Consider the following 24,993-nt stretch of genomic DNA (forward strand, 5'->3'; position numbering starts at 1 on the left):
AAAACTTTAATGGGATTATAATTTTCCTATTCCATCTCTAATTTAAGTTCATATAAAAAAAAGAATTTTCTCATACAAAAAATTTCATTTATTTTGTTTACTTTAAACTATTTCTTAGTTATTACTTTTGTAAGATAATATTATTCGAACTTAATAAGACTATTATAAATTTTTTCATGCTTGAAAATTATGATTCCTAAAAATTATAAAAGTTTATTTGCTAATAAATATTTTTAAAAATATTTTTGAATGTTATCCGGAACAAGAATCTTTATTGCATTAAAAAAGTTAATAAAAGTAACATAATATTTTTATTACATTATAACTTTATTCTTACTACGAGAAGGTTAATTTTTGTGAGAATCAAATGTAAAAATCTTTTGTTAAAACAATGTTTATTAGGAATTGTTATTTTTTAAATAACAAATTAAACACAAAAAATATCTATTACTTTTAACGTCAGATTCTTATGAAATTAAAAAAATTTGTGTACCAAATGCTGCTTAGGAACAAAATCATTGTTCAAATTCCAAAAATGTAGAAATTAAAATAGCCCTCTTTATCTTAATTTTTTTTTTTTACATGTAGATGACCAAAAATTAAATACCGATCGCTAGAATTAAGGGATTCACTATCTGTCAATTGAAACCCTTATTAGTATAATTAAGGGATTGACTAATTGTGTTGATATATGCATTTAAAATTTGAGATTTGCAATACTAAGTATCCATGTGTGGTAGAAAAGTAAGGTGCTGTAATTACAGTTTGATCCCTTTTATGAGAAAGACAAGTGGGAATTAGTTTGGTCCAAAATCCGGAATGGCATCTTGTTATTGTGCTAAGCATAATAATTATTGAATTGGTATTAATTAATAATATTTATGATAAATACGTGAAAAAGGAAGGTGAAGGAGAAAATGGCAATGAGGGAAAGGACAATAAGAGCATGTGGTAATAGTGTTTGCTTTTCAAGTCACAAAAAGAGGAAATGGCATGTGATGTGGTGTACACGTGCATATGAGTTTTTAAGTTCTCATTTTTATAGGCCTCACTCCCTGCAAATGCACGACCTACGAAGTGAATGGAAGAAGGAAAGAAACAAACAGATTCATCAAACAACAAAAACTTAATAATAAACTAAAGTGAAACCATAAAAAGGAAGAGAACACACCACTCTTCCACTCTGTCTGAGCTGTTTCTTGTGTTATGTTCTAATTCTTCTGTTCATTCAGACACTTCAGAGAGAAAGAGAAAGAGAAAAGAGAGAGAGAAAAGAGCATTTTTCTTCTGCATTCTTACCTCATCAATCATTTTGCTGTAAATGATAAGGTTCCACCACCTGTTGTGAAAACCAAGGAAGGACTCTCTTTCTGTGTCCCTTGTCTGCCATTCATTCATTCTCTCTTCCATGAAACTGCAACATGACAATGGAAGAAGAGTCCTTGGCAGCAGTCCCATTTGACAGAGCTGTTGAACAGGTTATGTTTTTCTCTTTCCAATTCTTCACCTTCTTCTCTTGCCACTACTCCAAACTCATGCTCTCCCTAGTGTTGTTGACATGTTCTCAGCTTTCTTCTCGTTTCCATTGTTTCAGTTTGCTGTGGTTTTGAAATGAAATCCTTGGTTTCATTGACTCCTTTCTAGCATGATTTTCTAGTTGTTTGACCCTATGGTTGAATGTGTATTTTCCTCAGCAATGCGCATAAACTGTAATGGGGCTCCAAATTCTGGTTCTAGTTCAAAATTTAGAACCCTTTCTCCCCCTTTGTGAATAATTCATTTTGTTTAAGCCAATCACACTGTTGAATTTCTGATATATAATACCTTGTTATTGGTATATGTTCTACTTCAATTTATCAATTTTTCAACACACATGACACAGCACCTAATACCCATTACTAGTGTTGTTGATATTTAATTGTTGCATTCTCGTTGGTAAAAAAATCAGGAGTGAATTGTTTGTTCCTTCAAATGTTCTCAAAAACCAGACGAGACGAGGGATCAGTTGTCACTAGTTGTAAGTTTGGTTAGTACATGATAACACTCCTGGTCCTGCAGTTTTATGTTAAAACTTTTTAAGCTGGAATTCATCATCTTTTAGTAATTTTCTTAGGCCAAAAGAATTTCTGCGACACATATTAATGTGCTTATGATCTTATCTTATTTACTTTTTTCTCTCTACTTATTTTCTTTTACATATGCACACATTCCTACACTGGTGATGTACACATCGATGTGGGTGTTACTGTTATGGTGTGGATCAGCACAAAGGCTAGACTTTCAGTCTTTGTCTTGAAATAGCCAATGTGACTGACATTTTGATGTAGTTTCTCTATTTCCTTTGTGCAATCTTTTCTACTGTTTATCTCTTTAGAAAACCGGTTTTCCTTTCTCCACAACTCAAAATGTGGTTTGTATTTCTGTTCAGGCAATTGTATCTATCAAGAAAGGTGCATATTTGCTTAAGTGTGGTCGTAGAGGAAAGCCAAAGCTCTGTCCTTTCAGACTTTCTCAGGTATGCATAAGTGAGATGAAATATTATTTTAGGAGGCTCATATGACCAATCCTTGAATATGAAATTTGCTTATGAACCACATTTCTTTGTACATGTTGTTCTTCAAATTTCTTATATGAATATTAAATTTAGAAGCTCCATACCCATGGATGTTCCAAACTATCATTTTCCTTGTTTTTCTCAACTTCTAGCCTTGGATTATCAATGTTATTTTACATCTTTATTAAATTCTCCAGAAATAAAAGAAGCAAGTTGGTCTTTGATGGAGTGCTTATGTTTTTAATATTAGTATCTTTGATGGAGGAAAATTTAATATTGATTTCTATGGAATACCTACTATTCAAAATTAGATTTGTTGTTTTCTGTTGCATGAAATGATAAACATCACTGGGTATGTATTTTCATATATTGGTCTTATTTTCTTCATTTCATCATGTCCAGTTACTAAAATATATCTTTCTTTCCCTTGATTCTAGGATGAGAGAAATTTGATTTGGTATTCAGGGCAGCAGGAAAAGCATTTGCGATTGAGTGCAGTTACAAAAATTGTTCAAGGGCAGGAAAATGTACGTAACAAACATCCATGTGTTCTCGCTTGATCCACTGTCTATGTGAATGTGAAGGTTTGAAAGAGAAATGAAAAGAGTAAAAATCATGTTTTGGTCTAATAAATGGCTCACCATTTTCAGATAAGGTCCCAGAGGCAAAATGAACACGAAAAGGAGTGCCATTCATTTTCACTAATCTATGCTAACGGAGAACGTTCTCTTGATCTGGTAATATTTGTGAACTTTAATTAACACTAAGCATATTAGTTTTCCCATGTCTAAGCTTGACTTAACTTGTTTATTTACATTGAACTATAGATATGCAAGGACAAAGCGCAAGCTGCTTCTTGGTTTGTTGGCTTGAAAGCTGTGATTTCTCGGTGTCAACATCCCAGGGCTTTTAGTAGTTTAAGAAGCTGTAAAGGGGTGCAGAGTTGTGTTAGCAGTCCTGCTGGAATCTTAAGAAGAAAGAAAAATCTTGGCCTTCTGGATGATACCTCTCAGTTTACTCAGGTTTCATACATCTTCTTTATTAATTTATCTACTATAATTAATGAGAAATCTTTTGTAGTTATACCACTTGTATATGAGGGGCTTATAGGAAAGTAAAATCTAATTTTCAATTGTTTGAGTAAAACTATGTCATTTTCTTTTGTAGTTATGTTTATATGCTATAAATTACAAGGTTTTCAGTGTATTAAAACAATGAAAATGTTCTTTCACCTCCACTTTATAATTGGATTTAGTAACATGAGTTATTATCAAATCCTCACTGTTCTGAAGGGTGGGAAAGGCCAAATAATAAGATATCTCATTTTAGAATATTCAGGTTCAAAAGAGACGTGCTCTATTTTATTCAAGAAAATTATGTCATTAGTGACTAGAATATTTTTCATTAAGTTCCATGTCCATGCACATCAGGGAAAAAAGAAGCAATGGGAAAAAGGATGTATGTAACTATTGATGTGTTCAAATTCCTGCAGAATTGGAGGGTTACCACACACATACATATATTTTCACATTGGTGAGATATTGTCCGCTTTGAGCCCAAGTCCTCACGGTTTTGCTTTTGGACATCATCCAAAAGGTCTCTTAATTAATGGAGACAACTGTGTGTATATAAACCCATGTCTATCCTCTTGTTTGAATGATGTAGGACTTTGCTTGCATCCCAACAATCCTCCTCTCAAACAAAGGACCACGGTTTATCCCCTCTCCTGCAGGGAAAACTACGAGTATTATTCGATGGTGGCCCATAGAGTTCATTCATGAGGACCACGGTTTACCCCCTCCCCTACAAGAAAAACTACGAGTATTATTCGATGGTGGCCCATAGAGCTCATTCATAAGCTGAGTGCTTGCACCGCCGCTCCATCATGACCTCCCTCATGACAGCGGGACACGCCTCCTAACCTTTCACTGTTTAGGAAGACTTTTGACACAAGGATCCCAAACTTGGATTCACCTGCCAGTCATCATACTCATCGAGCCGGTCACCTGATCAGACTATCGGCTCTGATACCACTTGTTATGACAATATGTAAAAGAAAGAGATCAAGAGAAAGAAGACGACACACAAATTACGTGGTTCAGTCAGTGTGACCTACGTCCACGAGCAGTTCAAGAATTTCTTATTTCTGAATGAATAGAGATATTGATACAGATGCCTTTTAGCCTTATAACAAGGATAAAATATAACAGACTCATTACAACCCAAATAAAGATAGAAATAGTAACGGACAAGATATAAATTCAAGGCATCTCAACAATTCTCCATCTTGAGTTGAATTTTTTCAAGTCACCAGTAACCAAGAACAACTCTCCTGCCTATTCTCCCGAAAGGTCTCGATGCGAACATTCACCAAGTCCAAGCTATGCTTAAACTTTTCAAAAGAAAAAGGTTTAGTTAACATATTTGCTGGATTGTCTACGGTAACTATCTTCTCTATGGAGAACAATGTCTTCAATTACATCTCGTATGAAATTCAATCTGACATCAATATACTTTGATCTTTCATGATAGACTGAATTTTTTGCCAAACACAAAACACTTTGACTATCACAATAAAGTATACGTCTCTGCACATTCAAACCCAAACTATCAATAAGACCTTGCAATCATATACCTTCTTTAACCCCTTCTGTCAATGACATGTATTCCGCTTCAGTGGTAGACAAAGCAAGAGTAGGTTGAAGTGTTGCTTTCCAACTTACCGCACAACCATAAAGAGTGAAGATATAACATGTTAAAGATCTTCTCTTCATGAGATCTCCACCATAGTCAGAATCCGCATAGCCAATAAGACTACACCCAATATCATTATAACCATAAACTAAGCAGATATTACTAGTACCTTTCAAATATCGCATAATCCACTTCACAGAGTCTTTCCAAGATTACTCATAAATTTACTAACTACACTCACAGCATGAGCCAAATCTGGTCTTGTACAAACCATGACATTCATTAAACTCCCAACAACCCTCCCCTCAAATAAAGGACCACGGTTTACCCCCTCCCTTGTAGCGGAAACTACGAGTATTATCCAATGGTGGTCCACAAAGTTCACTCATACTCTAAGTGTTTGCACCGTCGCTCCATCATGACCTCTCTCATGACATGTCTCCACATTGATGATGTCCAAAAGCAAAATCGTGAGGGCTTGGGCCCAAAGCGGACAATATCTCACCAATGTGGTGACATGTGTACGTGTGTGGTAACCTCTCAATGCTCAACACATAGGTTTTTGCATGATTGGCATAGACTTTGATATTGTCCTCTTTGTTTTCGTCTAGATTCTTGATTTTAAAATCAAATTGATGATGAACATCATCGTCATTCTTCAAATGATTTTAATTTTTATTTCTGGGGTAAACGGATTTAGACTATAGTAAAACATTTTACTTAAGCTAAACACAGAATGCTGAAGGTTCAGTAATATTATTATTCGGGACAGAAGATATTTCATTATATGCTGATTACTCAATGAAAGTCCTCTTGCTATAGCATTATTGGGCTTAGAGATTCGTATTTCTTGTGTCAGAGATTTGACTCTTGAATTATTACTTTTTCTCTGGTGCTTGTGAATCATTTGTGGTAAATTTACATACGTATGCTTGATGTGTCAGAGAAAATGCAATCATATAACTCTCGGACAATCATATAATTTTTTGCTTTGTTAATATAAATAACTTAGATCTCACTTTCTCTCCAAGAAAGAAAAATATCAAAACAATATTTTATCACGGACATAAAACGTAACTTACTTTGTTGTTATTATTTTGAAGGTACATAGTGTATGTGCAAGTCCAACTTTGTCACTTTCCGAAAGGTGCTTTTCTGATGGCTTGTCATGTACATCTGATAACTTTTATTCATCGGCATCTTTCCTCTCCAGCAGTCATGGCATAGCAGATAATTCAGTGCCAAGTTCTCCATACATTGATCCAGATATTCACAGCAACATCGAGTCAACACGCGTTGATAAGGAGCGCAAGAAGAGTTTGTCCTATAGGTCACTGATGCATCCTACCTCCCCACATGTAGGGAAAAGCAATGTATTGAAGGATGTAATGATATGGGGTGGAGGGATTGGAAGTCTTGTAGGGATTGTGAATGAAAGATTTGTACAAACTGGAATTTATTCCTTAGTGCCAAAGTTACTAGAATCCACTGCCATGTTAGATGTACAGAACATAGCTTTAGGTGGAAAACATGCTGCCTTAGTTACAAAACAAGGGGAAGTGTTTTGCTGGGGTCAAGGGAAGTGGGGAAGGCTGGGCCAGAAAATTGATATGGACATTAGCTCCCCCAAAATAGTTGATTCTCTTAATGGTATTCATGTAAAACATGTTTCCTGTGGTGAGTATCATACATGTGCTTTGACAGATTCTGGTGAAGTATATACTTGGGGGAATGATGTTTGTTGTGCGGATTTGTTTAATGAAGGTAGAACTAGAAGTCAGTGGATACCACAAAAACTTGGTGGACCCTTAGATGGCATCAGTATCTCAAGTGTTGCTTGTGGGGAATGGCATACTGCAATTGTCTCTAGCTGTGGGAGGTTATTTACATATGGAGATGGCACGTTTGGGATTCTCGGCCATGGTGATCTTCGCAGCTGTTCTAGTCCAAAAGAAGTTGAATCTCTTAGTGGCCTAAAGGTGAGGTCTGTTGCTTGTGGATCATGGCATACAGCTGCTATTGTTGAAGTCATGTTTGACCGTTTTCGGTACAACAGTGCTAGTGGTAAGCTATTTACATGGGGTGATGGAGATGAAGGGAGGCTTGGTCATGCTGACAATGGAAGCAAGCTTGTGCCAACATGTGTTACACAGCTTGTGGACTATGATTTTGTTCAGGTGTCATGTGGAAGAATGTTGACTGTAGCACTTACCAACATGGGCAAGGTTTTTGCAATGGGAAGTGCCAAATATGGACAACTAGGAAATCAAAATGCTAGGGATAAAGCAGTCATGGTTGAAGGACAACTCAAACAGGAGTTTGTTAAAGTAATATCAGCTGGTTCGTATCATGTTGCTGTTTTGACTTCTGCAGGGAGTGTCTACACATGGGGCAAGGGTGAAAATGGCCAACTGGGGCTAGGTGACACTGAAGACAGATACACACCTTGTTTTGTTGAGGCTCTAAGAGACAGGAAGGTAGATACTATCACTTGTGGTCCAAGCTTCACAGCTGCAATCTGTTTACACAAACCAATTTCTATTAGTGATCAGTCAACTTGTAGTGGTTGTAGGTTGCCATTTGGCTTCACAAGGAAGAAGCATAACTGTTATAACTGTGGCCTTTTGTTCTGCCGTGCTTGTAGTAGTAAAAAGATTATAAATGCACCTCTAGCCCCTAGTAAGAGCAAGGCTTTTCGGGTTTGCGATCAGTGCTTTGATAAACGGCAAGGAGGTACGCATTCGGTGATGGCATCAAAGTCTAGAAATTACAACACTCAGCAGACGCTGAAGCATCAGCAGAAAATTGGGGATGTGACTGAAGATAGGGGGGAGACAACTGTGACACAAGGTCCTTTGTTGTCTCTTGGTCAATCATGTTACAGGAAAAGCATGCCTAGTGGACGTAAGAATTGGAAAAACCAACAAGAAAGCCAGCAGGATGTAGAAGATAGTTCTTGTATGCTTGGTGGAATGCCACAGTGGGGGCAAGTTCCATGCCCTGACATGTTTAAGATCAATGGTGCAGAAAATTCAGTTGTGCCTGTTTCTTCATCCAAAAATAAACTAGCCACAGTTTCTCCCCTTAATGTGGAATCTACAGCATATAACTTCTCCCATGCAGAGGCAGATACAGCAAAGTCTGACAAGGTGCTCCTTGAAGAAGTTCAGAGGCTTAGAGCTGAGGTAGTGACTCCACTTTTTTGCACCCTTTAGATTGCTATAGTTTTAACAGGCTTCTGCTGCAGTGTTCTACCCTTTAGAACTTCTTCATGCATGTTCAAAAACTGTAAATTATGTTATACCCTTTATATACATGTTCAAGAACTGTAAAGTATGTTCAAAAACTGTAAAGTATTTTTTTTGTTTATATACCAGTTTCTCTGTATATATACATGTATCACACTACGACATTCATGACTGCACAATAGTTGAAAATATTTTCTTGTAGAGTTGAAAAGAATGTTTGCCTTTTGCTTCACCTCCAAACTATTGAATCTTATCTTTAATGCCTTTCGGACACTCTACTTTTTTATATTCATTCCAAGCTTTACATGTTCATTTTTTTAAGGAACAACTACTCAAATTTCTTCCATTTTAAGCATCTGTAGTAAGTTTTCTTCTTCTTCTTCTTCTTTTTTTAATTTCCTTTGGTATAATTGCTGTCACATTTTAGCTTTCAGGGTGCAACACTCCTCTCATTGAGTTTTCTACATTCTTCTGTTGTAAATTAAACTTTTCCTGTTCGTTTGCTATTTGCATTTACCTTTGTAATATGTATTGATTGTGTTAACTTACATTTGCTACTATTTCATATCATTGGACAGGCTAGGAGACTCGAAGAGCAGTGTGAGCTCAAGAACCATAAAATACAAGAGTGTCAACAAAAAATTGAGGAGAGTTGGTTTGTGGCGAGAGAGGAAGCTGCTAAGTGCAAGGCAGCCAAAGAGGTCATAAAAGCTTTAGCACTAAGGGTAAGTTCTTTATTATCATTATAATTTGTTTTAAATTTTAAATTTAGGTCTAAGCTGGAATGCTAGAATTTTCAACCTCCTTGGTAATTAAATTTGTATGTTATGCTTAAGGCAGGGAGGTAACAAATATATGACAATTGAAGTTAGCATATACAAGATTCAAGAATCAGAATCTGATCTTGCTAATAAGGATTCTTAGTAAAAATGGCTTTCCTGAAATATGCATGTGATAATTAAATCATCATTAGAACTTTAAAAGCTCTCTAAAAAATTTCTCTGCATGAACTATCTGTTTTGTAGGTCTAAAGTGGAGTCAATAATGCCCTCTATTGCTGTATACTTGACAATATATAACATAATAACATTAAAATTAGGACATGAAATTTGAACAGGATATGGGATGTTACATGAGTTATGTGTCTTTATGATTTGGCCTTAAATTTTATTGTACACTAATTAATTTAGCTATCATCATTTCAGCTTCATACAATATCAGGAAAAGATCACGCTGTACAGGAAGGAAAAGTTGGGCAGCATGAATTTGTTCCTAATGTGGCACCCATACATATAGATATGAAGAGTCCAAGAGATGGCAACATCGACAGTCTATCCAATTCCCCTATAGTATTTTCTGACACATTAAAATCAAAATTTGGGAGAAGTTTGTTCCCCAAAAATGATAAATTAATGGAGAATTCTAACTTAAATAGAGCGGATTCTCAACAAGACACCACTGAAGGCTTGAAGTCTGAATGGGTAGAGCAGTATGAACCTGGTGTTTACATCACATTCACAACCTTGCCATGTGGGAAAAAGGGCCTTAAGCGAGTGAGATTTAGGTAATGTCTATTATTCTGATCTAGTGCTTAGCCATAACAAACTAAGTAGTGATATTTTTTTTCACACACTATCATCACAAATTCCAAGTTGGACTCACCTGCATCATTGTGAAAAAGTAACCGTGGGATCAAAGTGTTATCTAATAGTCTGTGCAACAAATTAAAATTTGGGAAAAAACTATAAGACAAATTACCAAATCATAATTTGAAACTTTTCAAAGTGAATCAAGCACATACTTTCTTTTGAACACTCGATGAAATCTCATTATGGCTCCACTTTTAGGGAGTGGCCAAAGATTATTTAGTGCTTTGTAGTTTGTTCAAACATGTGCTTTGTTATAGCTACTCCTTTTTATCGCGATGTATATTAGTTGTTTTAGTTTATTTCATTAATGAGATGGTAGTTTCCTTAGCCGATGACAATATAGGATTCACCTGCATAATGTGGTGTCTGAATGACCCTGGCATGTGTGGTTTGCAGCCGGAAGCGATTCTCAGAGAAAGAAGCTGAAAAATGGTGGGAAGAGAATCAAGGCACAGTGTATCACAAGTATGGGATTGAAGGATATATAAACACTAGCCAAAGTCAGGTGAAAGGCTAATTTTTACTTGCCATTCATCTCTAGCAGTTTTCACGTAGTTCATGATAGGAGGGAGGTGATATTGGCTTCAGGCCTGAAAGAAGGATAAAGTTTTCTTGTATCTAATTACTCTAAAGCATCTTTTGTTCATGAATATCTTGGGGGCATTCCATCCTGTGTACAGTAAAAAATAACAGTGTGTCTCTTAATTTTCTCTATTCTATTTCAGCATTATAAAGTTGTTCAAATTTGTTCACCTCTTGTATTTTAATTTTCCAAGAATGCAAAGGCAAAAAAACACCCTTCAAACAGCGTGTAACTATACATAAAAATAGGTTACGGTGATGTACTTCAATTTCATCTTCATTAAAAATTAAGGATCAGTTACTTACATTAGAAAAATAAGAATCTTGCAGGCTGTTATTTGCCATTTATGTATTCATAAACTAGGATTCTCCCTTGGCCTTTAATGCAACATCCAAGAAATTGAACTAGATTCTTATGATGAACATTACATATAAACTTGACTTCACTTTCAAATTGTTCATCCATCTTGCTGGGCTGTCCAAAAATGAATTTCTTGTCTGCAACTACATTACCATTTTTCAAAGTGCCCTGCTCCATACGTGTGATTAAGAATTTCTTAAATTTTGAAAAGTGATTATCTCTGTCTAAGGAGGAAGAGGAAAAGCTCGTTATAAAATTTTCCTGTGCTTAACATAAACTTGCTCACAATCATGCTTGTTTTTGAACATGTATTCCAATAAAATGTTGAAATTACCTTGTTTACATCTCCAAAACCTCCTAGTTTATTTTCATCACTCAAGTTTTTTATTGCAGTCTTAAAATCCTTATTCCTGTATGTAGCTGGGACCTTTCAATTCTGTTGCTCCCAATATGCCACCTGATAAGTGATAAGGTAACATAATTTGGAATATCTTAATGTATAAATGAATCCAGTTATTCATGTATCCACAAAAATAAAAAATAAAAAATTATGCATTCCACAATTAAATGCATCAAAAGCTTTTTTACATTGTTGTGTAATCACAAATTATCATGTGTAGTAAATTATCTTAAAAGTCATTTTTAACATGATTTTTGATTGATTGGCATCGTAAAACAATGTATAGAAGTCATTTTTAAGCTCTATTAATATTGTGATGCCGAAAGGGATTTAAAAATGTAAATTCAGGGTTAAAAAGGTCTTCTAAAGATGAGATAGAAGTCTCCCACAAATGGTAGTTTGAATCATGAACAGATGTGCCAGTGCCACCATTTGCTTTGGTAAGAAATCATCAATTCAAAGACTTTCCAAATTGTCTCACTTCACCTCTAGGAACCTTCTTGGGTTTCTCTTACCGTCTAAACAAGGGAAATAGTGCAAAGAGGATCAACAGAACCTACTCCTCCAAGCTCCAACACCAATAATGGCTCCCTTCTTGCTTGAACCTCCTGCAAGATAAAAGGGTAGATCAAAATACACACTCAGTTCAAAATATATACTATTCTGGATGTTGGCGTGCTAAGTGCAAGAAGAGTGTGATATACTATCATTCATTCTACCTAGTTTATGTAAAGGAATTATCCTAATTATACCTTGTTTCAAAAGGGTGCCATATCAACTGTCTGGTTATCAGCAAAAAAGGCTGTTTCTGAGCATCAAATTCTCTGCCATCTGTATTGGGTAAACAAATCTGCACGTTGTTGTATCCAACTGTGAGGCAATGCACACAATCATGAAAGTTTTAATGGTGGCCTCACATCAACCAGAATGTATATAAATAAAAAATAATTTTTATTTAATAAGTTAATTTAATAGGATTGAAATTCAATCTCACTTTTTAAAAATGATTTTAGAAAAAAATAATTTTTATCTTGAAAACTAATCTTGTATAGTTGTGTAACCACTTTCGGAGAGAAGGGACAGAAAAAAGAAGTGTTACTGGATATGGTTTGTGTCAGTAAACCGAGGGATAACTTTTTGTCAGGACATAATAAAATGGGTGATGATATATGCACCTCCTACTTTTTATAAATACACCTTCAATCTCTTTTTTTAAAATAAAATTTCTAAACTCTTTCTAACTAAATATGATTATGTTGATGGAAACGTTAATTTTAGTATTCTAGAAATTATTTTCTGGAATAGTAAAATTATTATTCCAGAAAGCATTTTCCGGAAGTATGTTTTTCATATAATTTTGGAAAGTTCTTTCCGGAACATTAATTTAGTATTCCGGAAAATACTTTCCAGAATTATGTAACAAGCACATTTCCGGAAAATATTTTCTAGAATACAAAATTTACTATTCCTAAATATGCTTTCCGGAACAAAAATTTTATTATTCTGGAAAACACTTTCCGGAACAAATAATGAGAAGAATTACTTGGAAGAAAAAATGTATATGATTTGACACATTTTCCTTTAATATTGAATCCGCTTACAACTTATAGCAAAACTAAAAAGGGAAGAAGATAATGCAGAAATTGAAAAGGGAAGAAGGGGAGGTATGGAGGTGCGGAAAAAAAGTAAAGAAGAAGAAATGGGGTGCACAAAGAAGAAAGAAGAACGGTGAGAAGGGAGGTGTGAATCTGAAAAATTATGTTAAAAAAATAATAAATCCGGAAGTGTGCTTGTTACATAATTATGGAAAATATTTTCCAAAATACTAAATTTAATGTTCCGGAAAGAACTTTCTGGAATTATATAAGAAACACACTTCCGGAAAATGCTTTCCGGAATAATAATTCTACTATTCCGGAAAATACTTTCCGGAATGCTAAAATTAATATTTCCATCAATATAATCGTATTTAGTTAGAAGAATATTTTAAGAATTTTATTTTAAAAAAATAGATTGAAGGTGTATTTATAAAAAATAGGAGGTGTATATATCATCATCCTAATAAAATTGCTTGTTTTAAGATTATTGTTTATTTCTTCAGTTACCCTTTTATTTGGGTCTATCTTCAACTTGGCCCAAAGAATATACTCCAGAGCCCACTCGTGCCTATTATTTTCAAGGCAGATGATAAACACACCTCCACTCTCGTATAAACACACCCCCTTTTTTTAAAAAAAAAAATATAAAATATCTAAATTACCCTTTTAAAAAAATGAAATTCCTAAATTTACACCTCCCTTCCCCGCACCCCCCTTCCCCTCACAGAAAAGCACCAGAACGGTACCAGAACGGGCCGTTCTACAAGAAGAACGCCCGTTCTGATTGCAGAACTCCCCGTTCTGCAGCAGTACGGCCCGTTCTGCAAGCAGTACGAGACGTTCTGCAAGCAATACGGACCGTTCTACTTTCAGTACGGGCCACCGCGTCACATTTAAAATGACTACCTTATGACTGATTTTAAAACTCCGATTTTAAAAGTCATTTTTGTACTAGTGTGTCTTTCCATAGAACAAGTAAGACATTGCGCACCCCTCTTCTTTCTCTTTCTGGCACTCCTCTTCTTCTTTTTTTTTTCCCGTACCTCGCACACCCCTCTTCTTTCTCTTTCTGGCACTCCTCTTCTTCTTCTTCTTACTGTTACGGAAAGTTCTTTCCGAAATTATATAAAAATGTCCTGGAAAATACTTTCCATAATATTAAATTCTTATTCCGGAAAGTATTTTCTGGAAATGTTTTGTTACATAATTCCGGAAAGTACTTTCCATAATATTAAAGTTACTATTACGGAAAGTTCTTTCCGGAATTATATGAACAATAATTTTACTATTCCGGAAAGTACTTTCCGGAATGCTAATGACTGTAAAAGTACTTTCCGGAATGCTAATGACTGTAATAGAACCTTTCTTATGCTGGTTATGGTGGGGCTAGTCCTTTTTTTCTATTCAGAATGACTATAAAAGTATATTGCTTAATGACATTGAGCGGAAAGAGGCTTTGGGAAGAAGAGGGGTGTGGAGTATGGGGTGCGGGGAAAGGGGGTGCGGGGAAGAGAGGTGTAAGTTTAGAAATTTCATTTTTTTAAAGGGTAATTTAGATATTTTATATATTTTTTTTTAAAAAGAAGATGTGTTTATACGAGAGTGGAGGTGTGTTTATCATCAGCCTATTTTCAATGTATCTAGAGTCCAACTTTTTGATTCCCTGTAATATTTTTGGTTGGCCCTGAAAGATTAGGTTTAGGTATTTAAAAAAGAGTAATCATATACTTACAATAATTTATATAATATATATTTTTTAATACTTATCTCTTTATTATTAATAAATGTAATGAATAATGTGATGGAGAGATAGAAAAAAAAATTAATGTTATACAATTTTGTTATATAAATATTTTTTTATTATAAAATAATAATAATAATAATAATAATAATAATAATAATAATAATAATAGTTACTTTAGATGAACTTAAATTACTTTGAAATTGATAATAACAGGCGGTGATAAATTTTTATGAAATAAATAAATAATGAAAATAAAAAATAAAAATAAAATAACAAAATAAAAGAGACCTTCAGAAGTAATTTTTTTTACCGGAATCAATTGCCCTATTTTTATTATAGAAAAATTATCTCGTATAATAAACAAATTAAAATACTATATTATATATATAAAAAAAAGTTAGATAAAATTTCAAATTTATAATGATTAAAAAATTTTAACATAAAAATTACATTTTATTTATAAGAAATAATTTGAAATTTACACTTTTTTTTGGTAAATTTTGCATATTTAAGGATATAATATGGTATGTTAGATAAATATATCAATTGATGACATTTTTCCAATTATTATATAAATATGTTATTAAGAATAAATTTAGAGATGCTATTGCTCTTATGCAAGACATCATTTTGGCTTCGGAAAAATAATATACGCCCATCCTTTTCGAATCTAGTAGTAGTAGAATTGAAATTTTTTTCCTCCATCCCAACCTGAAGGATAGAACTGAATTTAGTGACGTTATGAATCATTTTAGGAATAAGATAAATTATTGTGTCAATTTTAATGTAAGTTTCATCCATAGATCAACCAATTTGATGACGGCCAATCTTGCAAAGGCCTCCAAATATTATGTTAATCTCATGAATTTTGTATACATATCTAATTGTATCTTTTCTCTTATTGTTAATGAATTGAGTTAAGGCTCGACTCTTCAAAATAAATATTATTAAAGATAAATATTTCTTTATAACATATTTGTTTTTTTTTCTTCTTATTTTTCTAAATCTAAATAACTTATAAATTTATTTATTTTCTACTAATTATCTTCTTTTTATTGCACTTCTTTCTTGTTAAAATCTTTCATTATTTAAACAAAGCATAAAAATACATTTCTCTCTCTCTTTTTTAGGGAAACCAAATCCTGTATTTTAAGTTTAATATCAATAGGCCTCAACAGCCAATACGCATGTATCTTTTTCTGTTGGATTTTGTCACCAAACACGAAGTAGTCAATCTCCACATGATCCGCAAACCAAGCTATCACGAGACCATTATTCGTGTTCACAATTATTATATATACACAAGCTAATTTAGACATAAATAAATAAACTTTGATTAAAACAATTACATGATTGCAACAACAAAAAAGTTTTTCCCATTAGGTAAAACCGGATACATGTACTATATGATGCGATGAATTAATTACATGTTTTCGTATATATATATATATATATAGTTTTCGCTTCATAAAAAAAAACGTAAAAATAAAAGAAGAAATAATAATTTATAAAACACACATATACTTTAATATTTAATAAACCTTTTAGGAGATAATAAAAAACAAAACTGTTAGAATTTAGATTCGAGAATTATCTGATTTAGGTAAACCCATGAGGAAGTCATCACATTTTTTAATAATTTTATTATTTATGCATTTTAAATAAATTAAAAATTTTAAGTTAATAATTATATACCTTTCAAAAAAAAATTAATAATTATATTATAATATAAATAATGAGAAAGGATCTACTTACTCCATGAATAAGTTTTTGTAGAATTACTTTACTTTTATGTAAAATTTTAACAATTCAATTGTCAAATTAAAAATTCTTAATATATAGATCAAGTTTACAAAATTTTTAAAAATTTAATGATTATTTGATACTTTGTTTCATTAATTCAAATTGATGGATAATTATAAAAAATATATACATTGATTTGAATCTATATGACGAAGTATCATATAATTTTTATTTTTTTTTAAATTTGTAAACTTGATTTATGCATTAATTTTTTTATTTAATGGTTAAATCATTAAAATTTGATGTATAAGATAGTTATTGAGTAGAGTCGGTCTACCAAAACTTACTCTTTGAAGTAAGTGGATCTCTTCTCATAAATAATATATATAAGAATAATAAAGAAAAAAATTTACAAATAGAAAAATTAAGAATTAAATTATATTTTTAGCTAAATGTATAATTTTAAATTTGTTACTTAATTATTATAATAAAAATTGTTTATAAAAAATAAAATCTTAACTTATATTTTTATATATATATATATATATATATATATATATATATATATATATATTTGTTGGAACAAGAAAATGTAAAACAAAAATTAGGAGGATGAGATGAAAACTTATATATCTAAATCCCTATTTATTCGCATCTAAACCTGATTTTTTTAAGTCGAGAAAAGCCCATACCCAAACTCTAGCAAAACTAGTTTTTTTTCCTCAAAATTGGGTTGGGATTGGATGAGTACATATGGGTGGGAGTTTAATTACTACTGCTATGTTAAGGTAACATACTCTTTTAAACACTTCCTCTCTAATTGATTGAAATTTATAAAAAAAATACAAAATTTGACGAATCTCACTTTTTATTTAATGGTTCTCTTCTAATTTTATAATTTTCAATAAATTTTAACTAATAATAATAAGTATATTAAGATGAGTGTGTTAAAAAGTATGTTACTAACACTTCTTAGGTGAAAATTTGTTGCATAAGGTCCTAACTTAAAGTTTTATTATTGATATTATAATTTTTACAATAATAGTAAAAACAAAAAAATTGTTCGCTGGGTGAAAAAACGTCATTGAAAAAATTATTATTTTACAGCCATTTTGAAATTATATTTTATCAATGCATGTAAAGATGTCACAAGATAACTACTTTTTTTAAAAATATTTTTTTTCCTGAACAAGTCATATGATATGACAACTTTTTTACATGCCCATGTTTTTCAGGTTAAAAACTTCAAAAAGTAACAAACTTCATACAAGTGGTTGATTGAGAAAAATTAAATTAGAATTTAGAAAAGTGACGGTGGTGTGATTATATTTTTGGTTGAGTTTCTGGGTAAACTGCAAGTTGGGAATGAATGATTCTGATTTTTGAACGTGTAGATGAGATGGGTAGTGGTTGAACAAAGATGAGTGCACAGCACATGTTTGGTTGATTACCAGTGTTACACTCACATTCATGAGAGCATCATAGAAAGTGACAAAAGAAAAAGATGTAACTAGTAATAGGAACCCACAACAAAGTATGATGAAAAAAAGATGACAAAAATAACCCAAAGATGGGTTCACGGGTCACTTACTGTTACCTCTTCTTGTTAAATATAATAAAGTCTTCACCCCACTTGCTACATGCCAAAAATATTCATTCACACCTTCATTTAAGCAGAAATTTTCAACACTGTTCCAATCCATTTATCTTGAAAATGCTGCACAGTTCACCACTTCCTCTCTCATAATTGTGCAGTTTAGCTGCAGATTATTGCCCAAAAAGTTAAATAGCTTTTTCCTTCTAAAAGTGGCCTTAAATATAAATAATGAGCAAACATGCTACATATAATTAGCTCCAATGATCACATTATTTTTACATACTAAGAACTAAGAAGTGCCTAGTTCAGCTCATGGATTCAGCTCCTTCTTGTTCTTGGCTTCAAGCCTTCTTGTTCTTGGCATTGTTTTGGTTCTTTAACTGTGGATATGTGCATGGAGCCACCCCAGCAGTGAAAGTTGGTAACTTTTCAAAGGTGGAAGATGCTGCGAACTTTCATATTTACTATGGCCAGACCTTCAAAGTCATTAAGAATTCTGCTGATGGCCAGAGCTACCTTCTTCTCCAGGTACTTCCCTTTGGAGATGACATTTTTTGTTTTTACTATCTTTGAATTCTTAGGTAAGTTAACGTACTAAGGTAGGGTACTAATAGCCATAGGTCCTTAGGTTTTCTATGGTTTTCTGTTTGTATAAGCAAATAATGAAATGGAAAAATGATAGGAACTTTTTTATTTTTTATGTTTTAGCCTAATTAAGGGTTTGTATGGCATTTTTATAAGTTGTTTCAATAAAATATTAGAAATATTATTCATGAGTTATGACTTTATATCTGTTGTCTGATATCTGATATCAAAATAGTATGACTATTTTTAGCACTTTCTTCTCCAATTGGTCATTTTTTAAGGCTAAAGACAAAATATAACTAATTGATCATTGGAAGCTACTTCAAAATTCTTATTACATTTGTATGATCAACCTATCTAGCTACCCATTTTATACTTTAATAAAAAAAATTAGGGAAAGTAACAGTGGCTGTTGGGTTACAAAGTCCCACATTATTAGAAAAGCAGGAGAAACATCGGTTTATAAAACACATAAAGTCTCCATTGACATGAGACCTTTTGTGTGGTGAACAAAAACAAAGCTACTAAGATTTTAAGTCCAAAGTAGACTAGTGGCTACCTTTATTTGCTAAGTGTCATAGACAGGGGAGTTTTAAAAATTATAATAGATCATATATTAGTATAACAAATAACGAAGATAATAACCTGCAAAGGAAGAGCGTACTAAAATGGACCCTGTCGTTTCTTCTGCTGGGAATGTTTGGTAGAAGGAATCAAACATAGAAATTGCTATTTTTGTAATTATTTTCATGTTTGCTGAATTTTTCCTGCTAAGCTGTGTTTCTAGCCTACTCATTTTTCTTCCATCAATTCTGGCAGAATAATTCAAGGATTGCATCAAGGACTAAATATTGTACATCAAGAATTAAGTCATTTGTCATACCATTGTCAAACTATTCTGTTGATACGAATTATTTTCCAGGTATGCCATGCATATTCCTATCTCCCGACTCAGTCTCACTCACCTAATTGATTCTGTTTTTCTTAGGAATCAAGGTTCTATAGCATACAACACCATAAATCATATCAGTTATCAGTAAATATTTACAAATCAGTTCAATGTGCCAATGCTAAAACAAATGATTTGGCAAGTCAATTTAATCATTCTTTCTTCATCATAAACTTACATGGCTTATTCTTTACCAGCAAATTTATACTATAATTGTATCTTCCACCTATATTATGACTAACTTTTTCTTTTGCCTCCTGGGATTGGAACTCAAGTTTCCTTCATAGAGGTGAGAATCTCTTACTAATGCAAGTTTTCACATTAAAAGGTTTTGTTGTATTGCCAAGATCAAGATTGAAGGGTTTGCATTCCCTCTTTGCCTTCTTATTTATTCATACTTTTGTTTTGTACAGCTTTTAGGGTTAGTGGAAAGCTTGAAAGGCATAACCTCAAACTCTGTGGCTTCTCCATGTGTGTTGAAATTGTACGAAGGAGGACAGATAGAAATGTTCAACAGTAGTGATTACCAAAAGCTTGCAGAGTTTTCTTCATATTTCGTAAGTGACAATGATCAGCAGCCAGCTTGCAATTTTGCAACTTTTGCTCCCTATATAGAGGATACCCCTTTGCAGGTAAGTAACTAAAAATTGCTCTATAATTATATAAATTTTCAAAAGTCAAAAGGATCAGAACATATGTTTTAAGTGTCATGGACATGGGTTATCTGGCTCAGAACAGTTTTGGCAGCTAATTAATCTGATTACTGTTTAGGAACCCACTTGGAAGATTCATATTAATTTATATAGCCATCTATGGAAAAGAGAGATATTTTACCATTTATGTGCCTGGAATGCTTAATGGTTTACTGTATTTTACTTTGATAGAGAGCAGAATGGATCAAATTCATGGGAGCTTTTGCAAATGTTGAAGCTAGAGCCAATCAAGTCTATACTGCAGTAAGCACACCACTCAGTCCAAGGCATAACTACATTGTTATATGATTGAATATATTTTCAGCAACTTCTACCATCATTTTTATTCTGTAATCTTGTAGCCTGTAGGTTCTTGTTGTTGTTCAGTCCAAGACCTAGACTGCATTTTTATCAGGAATTTCCACTTGGGCTCTTGCTAAGCCTAAGCTGTTGAAATTAGATACTAAGAATTTAATGATCAGAAATCAACAAACTTTTAGGATTAAATTCAGTTTGGTCCCTAGTCCCTAATTGTTTGTGTCTACATTGCTATGCCAATTGTGATTTTAGGGTTAAACTACTTATTTTTACTATTTCTATTTGTTAAAATGTAGCTTGTAAGCTGCCAGCTAGTCTATTGCCATCAGTTTAAATAAATCCATATAAAGACAACAGCACAGAAAATGAATTAATTTGTGCAAGGGAAGAAAAATTACATTGAGAATCATAGAGTTGAAAAATGGCCACATATTTAGTTTTTTAGCATAAAACAGAAGATAAAAATAGTTGAATTTCACTACGTTATCAATTTTAATTTGGTAAGGCCTTACTTATTCCACTTTTGTGGCATTATAGGTACTTGTGCAGACACTTTGCTCCATAAATCAAACATGTAAATTTCCAACTCCTTACGTCTTTTGAACATCACTATTGAATTCTGAACATGAAAATGTGGCACCAGTTTCTCTGGGAAAAAAAACACAGCTGAAACTACCATTAGTTAATCATTAGACTTCAATCAGAGCTGAAAACTTCCATTAGTTAATCATGACTTCAATTACACATAACATACCGAGTGCAAAAATTTAAATGTGGAATGCATCAACGAATGGCAGAAGAGCTATGTTAAATAACCACCAAACCATGTGTTTCCTTTTTTGTAATTATATTTTAACAGCAATTCATAAGTTTGTGTGGCAGCATGCCTCTCTACTTATTAACCAAATTAATATAATGTAATGCTATTCTTTCCTCAACTGAGAAAATCGGAAAATAAGTATTTTTAAATTACTTTAAACTTCACAAGTTTCTGTGTGCATAAACTAAAAGTTGCATTTATAGAATACTAAATCATCATTTCATTATTTTCTGTGCTAATAACTGATTAGATTTTGGGATGCATGTTTCTCTGACAAAGTGATTTGCTATTTTATAGGTTAAGGAGAACTATTTGTGCTTGGCTAAAATTTCCAAAACTAGGACAACATTCAAGCCAACGGTAGCTTGGATGAAGTATACAAATGTATGTATCTTCAAAAGCACACATCCCATTACCTAATTCTTTCCCACTTCATAAATACAATGTTCCATGCACCTTTCCTGGAGCCTTGTTTCAATTTCCACGTTATATTGTCAGTTTGATGTAATGTTCTGCTAAAGAATAGCAATAAACCCTTAGCTTCTGATACATGGCTTTTAGCCTTTTGTTTATGATAAAAATGAGTTTACATTGTGCTACTTACAACTGAAATGTCATCTTCGCAGGGTGTTTGGTATTTTACAAAGGAAAAGTATCAGTTGAAGGTATGCAAACATGGCATGAATACCTTTTTTCATCATTAGAATCTTGATTTTATTGTATTTTAGTTAATTTGGCCCTTGCTATTTGTTTTTCTAGTAATCACTTTCTTAATTTTTGTTACGTGAGCTTTGCAACAGTACGTGGAAGATGCAGGCGGAGAGATTTTGGGTGCCAACAAGAACACTTACAATGTCTCTGATCCTGATGACTTGGAGGAATTGCATGCTATCCTATGTGTAAGTATCGGGATACAAACAAATTCCACATTTATAAAATAAGAGAAGAAATAACAACTTATAAAGAATACACATACTCTAATGAGTGAGAGGCATATTGAATGATGACCAAAAGCAAAACCATGAGAATTGAGTCCCAAAGTGAACAATATCTCATCATTATGGAATTGTGTGTGAAATAATCTTATAAAAATAACCCTCAAGTATCTATGTAAAGCAAGTACTCAGTAGAACTTCTTCAATACTTACTAAAAAAAAAACTTTTCAAAGTTACATCACTAAAAAATGTCACATATTAACAGGAAAATAATGTTAAGCCTTAGGATTAGGATTGCCTCTATACTAGTTAACAGTGTGATATACAGATAGTATAAATCTATTTTCTATACTAATGGAATAGTCCGTTAACTTGAGATGAAGCATGATACTGTTAGTATAGACCTACGTTCTAATTTGTTGGAATTGAAATAAATTCTAAAAAGAAAGGGTTTTTTTTTCTTTTCATTTCCTTAAATATCTTTTTATTTATTCGTTTTTGTTGATTAAACATTATTTATCATGCAGACTGTGGAAGTAGTCATTGATGAAACACTAACCTCTGATCCAGCCAACTACACCTTGTCAACATTTATCCAAAATCTAAATATTGAAGATCGTTCTTGTTTTTCTTTTATTTCAAACACAAGCCTATGGAGATATGACAAAAGTGTTCAAAATTCTATAGCTCTTGGTAAGTACGTTGATCCAAAATGCATTTATCATATCCATGTACCTCTTACATATATAATTTTACATAAATATTTTGAATTTTAATAACTGCTATGACAAATTCACTAGCCTTTTATTTTAACTTGCATGGAATTTGAAAGATGTTTTCTTCTACTTGATTTTCCTAGTGAAGTTTTACTTAATATTTATTCCTTACTTTAATGGCCAAGAAAAAGAAAGACCTCTTGTGTATAATTGCATGAAGCTTGTGCTACTTGATAACTTTATAATTGTGTGATACTCTGCATGTGAAGACTGGTATAATGGAGCAATGTCCCAACCTCAATTGGCACTAGCGGATATTATTGAAATTTTATTTCCCACTGGAAATTACACAATGACATATTTTAGGAACATTGCAAAGGTATGTTCTTACTGCAGCTTAAAGTTAAAGGAATTGCAAGATGAGTTTTTGAATTTTCAACATCTCATGTTAAATGATCTTGCAGGGAGAAGTGCCTATAAATATTGGTCCTGAAATGTGTGACAGGGACACATCCGCAGCAATGGATCCTACCATAGTTACATGTGGATGATTGTCTTTCATGTTCAAAAATAGGTTTAGTGTTATCAACAATCAACTGGCAACATTATTCTTTTTGAAATCCTGTTTTTTGAATATAGGATCTATACTTGTATTTTAATTTCTTTGTTTTTATTTTCAGTCAACAACGAGTTAAATATATTTGATACACAGATGAGAATTTAACATTGCTACCTCTTTCTCGGTGACAATTCACAAATTAACTATATTTAGTTTTCTCTCTCGTTTGAACAAACATTTCACCTCTTGGATTTAAGAAAGGATTTCATTCCTTTATAAATACTACTACCAATTACCAACTCATGAAGAAATTAATTGTTATATGCTTCTTGTAAAAATATATATATATTTTTTATATATATTTAAGGCTACGACATACAGAATAATTCTGCGTGACATTATTAACTCTTTTTTATAAATCAAAAAATGCAATAGGTTTTCCTTCATGAATATATCAGTAACATACATTCACTTTCACTCCTATCTTATTTTATTATTTCCAAATTAACTTTTTTTAATAGATAAAAAACTGTATTAGACTAATGAAAGAAGATAATTAGTAATAAGATAAAAAAATCCCAACTTATCCAGACATCAAAGAATTAAATTTATCTTATTATATCATGATTAATAAAGATATAAATCTTTGTATAATATTATTAAAAAAAAAAAGTGTAAACCGAACTCGCGTCCTTAATAAATAGTGATCGAGTGTATGATATGACAAGTCAGCCGTTGAAGTTGATAGCTAGCAAGGTTGAATTTACAGTACGTACGTACAAGAATTAGCAACACTGTTTCTTATTACGTATGAATAAAACACACACTGCATTCTATCGATTCTCTTCTTATATCGCAGGTCTAATATGGAGAAGAGGCCATATCCTCAATTATTTTTCCAGAACTCAGTTCTCCATTTTTTGATTCATGTCCTTTGTTAGATGAGAAGAGACAACAATCTATTTATCCTGTGTGACAGTATAGACCCTAGCAATTGGACTTCCTTTGTGATTAAGACCTAAACCACTAAGGTCTAAATAAGCTGAAAGAAAGCAAGATTTTTGTAAGCTTATACATATCTTGAAATCCTGAGCTAATAAATCTTACCTTTGCAATCTAGACTGCGAACGTTTGCTGCAGAATCAAAAAAGAGAGAAAAAAGTTATAAAAAAAAAAGTTAGAATAAGTTCAACATTTCAGTAACTTCAATTTTGTTAGTCAATTTTTTATTATTATGTGATATATCTT

At 32.5% G+C, this 24,993-nt stretch overlaps 2 protein-coding genes and 1 long non-coding RNA gene across 11 annotated transcripts; 2 read left to right on the forward strand and 1 right to left on the reverse strand.

The window, feature by feature from the left end:
- The first annotated feature begins 1,002 nt into the window (after positions 1 to 1,002).
- On the forward strand, positions 1,003 to 10,897 carry LOC109796593 (Regulator of chromosome condensation (RCC1) family with FYVE zinc finger domain-containing protein). Its single transcript, XM_020356284.3, has 9 exons — positions 1,003 to 1,478; positions 2,429 to 2,515; positions 2,992 to 3,081; positions 3,205 to 3,291; positions 3,382 to 3,576; positions 6,352 to 8,433; positions 9,075 to 9,221; positions 9,702 to 10,060; positions 10,542 to 10,897. The coding sequence occupies exons 1-9, from the start codon at positions 1,422 to 1,424 to the stop codon at positions 10,660 to 10,662; spliced, it is 3,225 nt and encodes a 1,074-aa protein (XP_020211873.1). The 5' UTR covers positions 1,003 to 1,421; the 3' UTR covers positions 10,663 to 10,897.
- LOC109796599 (uncharacterized) lies at positions 3,372 to 12,598 on the reverse strand. 9 transcript variants are annotated; one of them, XR_014432679.1, is made up of 5 exons: positions 12,241 to 12,580; positions 11,423 to 12,096; positions 10,496 to 10,815; positions 6,331 to 8,534; positions 3,372 to 3,479 (listed from the first exon to the last, which is right to left on the reverse strand). It is a non-coding gene; the product is annotated as an uncharacterized LOC109796599 (long non-coding RNA). The 9 variants fall into 9 exon arrangements; XR_014432678.1 differs by lacking the exon at positions 3,372 to 3,479 and adding an exon at positions 11,034 to 11,308 and having other exon boundaries at positions 6,223 to 8,534; positions 12,241 to 12,598; XR_014432677.1 differs by lacking the exon at positions 3,372 to 3,479 and adding an exon at positions 11,034 to 11,312 and having other exon boundaries at positions 6,223 to 8,534; positions 12,241 to 12,598.
- A 5,602-nt stretch (positions 12,599 to 18,200) lies between these two features.
- On the forward strand, positions 18,201 to 23,936 carry LOC109798491 (plant/protein). The gene is made up of 11 exons (XM_020358811.3): positions 18,201 to 18,698; positions 19,575 to 19,677; positions 19,980 to 19,993; positions 20,118 to 20,336; positions 20,589 to 20,660; positions 21,832 to 21,918; positions 22,161 to 22,199; positions 22,335 to 22,433; positions 22,998 to 23,163; positions 23,456 to 23,565; positions 23,651 to 23,936. Exons 1-11 carry the CDS (start codon positions 18,483 to 18,485, stop codon positions 23,735 to 23,737), a joined length of 1,212 nt encoding a protein of 403 aa, XP_020214400.1. The 5' UTR covers positions 18,201 to 18,482; the 3' UTR covers positions 23,738 to 23,936.
- Positions 23,937 to 24,993: the final 1,057 nt, after the last annotated feature.

The sequence above is a fragment of the Cajanus cajan genome, chromosome 3 (genome assembly GCF_000230855.2).
Source record: "Cajanus cajan strain Asha chromosome 3, NIPB_CcT2T_4, whole genome shotgun sequence".
Taxonomy (NCBI): Eukaryota; Viridiplantae; Streptophyta; class Magnoliopsida; order Fabales; family Fabaceae; genus Cajanus; species Cajanus cajan.

Excerpts from the sequence above, each read along its gene's own strand:
- LOC109796593 (XM_020356284.3), top strand. The coding sequence starts at position 1,422 with ATGACAATGGAAGAAGAGTCCTTGGCAGCAGTCCCATTTGACAGAGCT. Across the intron at positions 1,479-2,428 it reads TTGACAGAGCTGTTGAACAG|GCAATTGTATCTATCAAGAA; the intron begins GTTATGTTTTTC and ends ATTTCTGTTCAG. Across the intron at positions 10,061-10,541 it reads CTTAAGCGAGTGAGATTTAG|CCGGAAGCGATTCTCAGAGA; the intron begins GTAATGTCTATT and ends TGTGGTTTGCAG.
- LOC109798491 (XM_020358811.3), top strand. The coding sequence starts at position 18,483 with ATGGATTCAGCTCCTTCTTGTTCTTGGCTTCAAGCCTTCTTGTTCTTG. Across the intron at positions 22,434-22,997 it reads AATTGCATGCTATCCTATGT|ACTGTGGAAGTAGTCATTGA; the intron begins GTAAGTATCGGG and ends TTTATCATGCAG. Across the intron at positions 23,164-23,455 it reads TCAAAATTCTATAGCTCTTG|ACTGGTATAATGGAGCAATG; the intron begins GTAAGTACGTTG and ends CTGCATGTGAAG.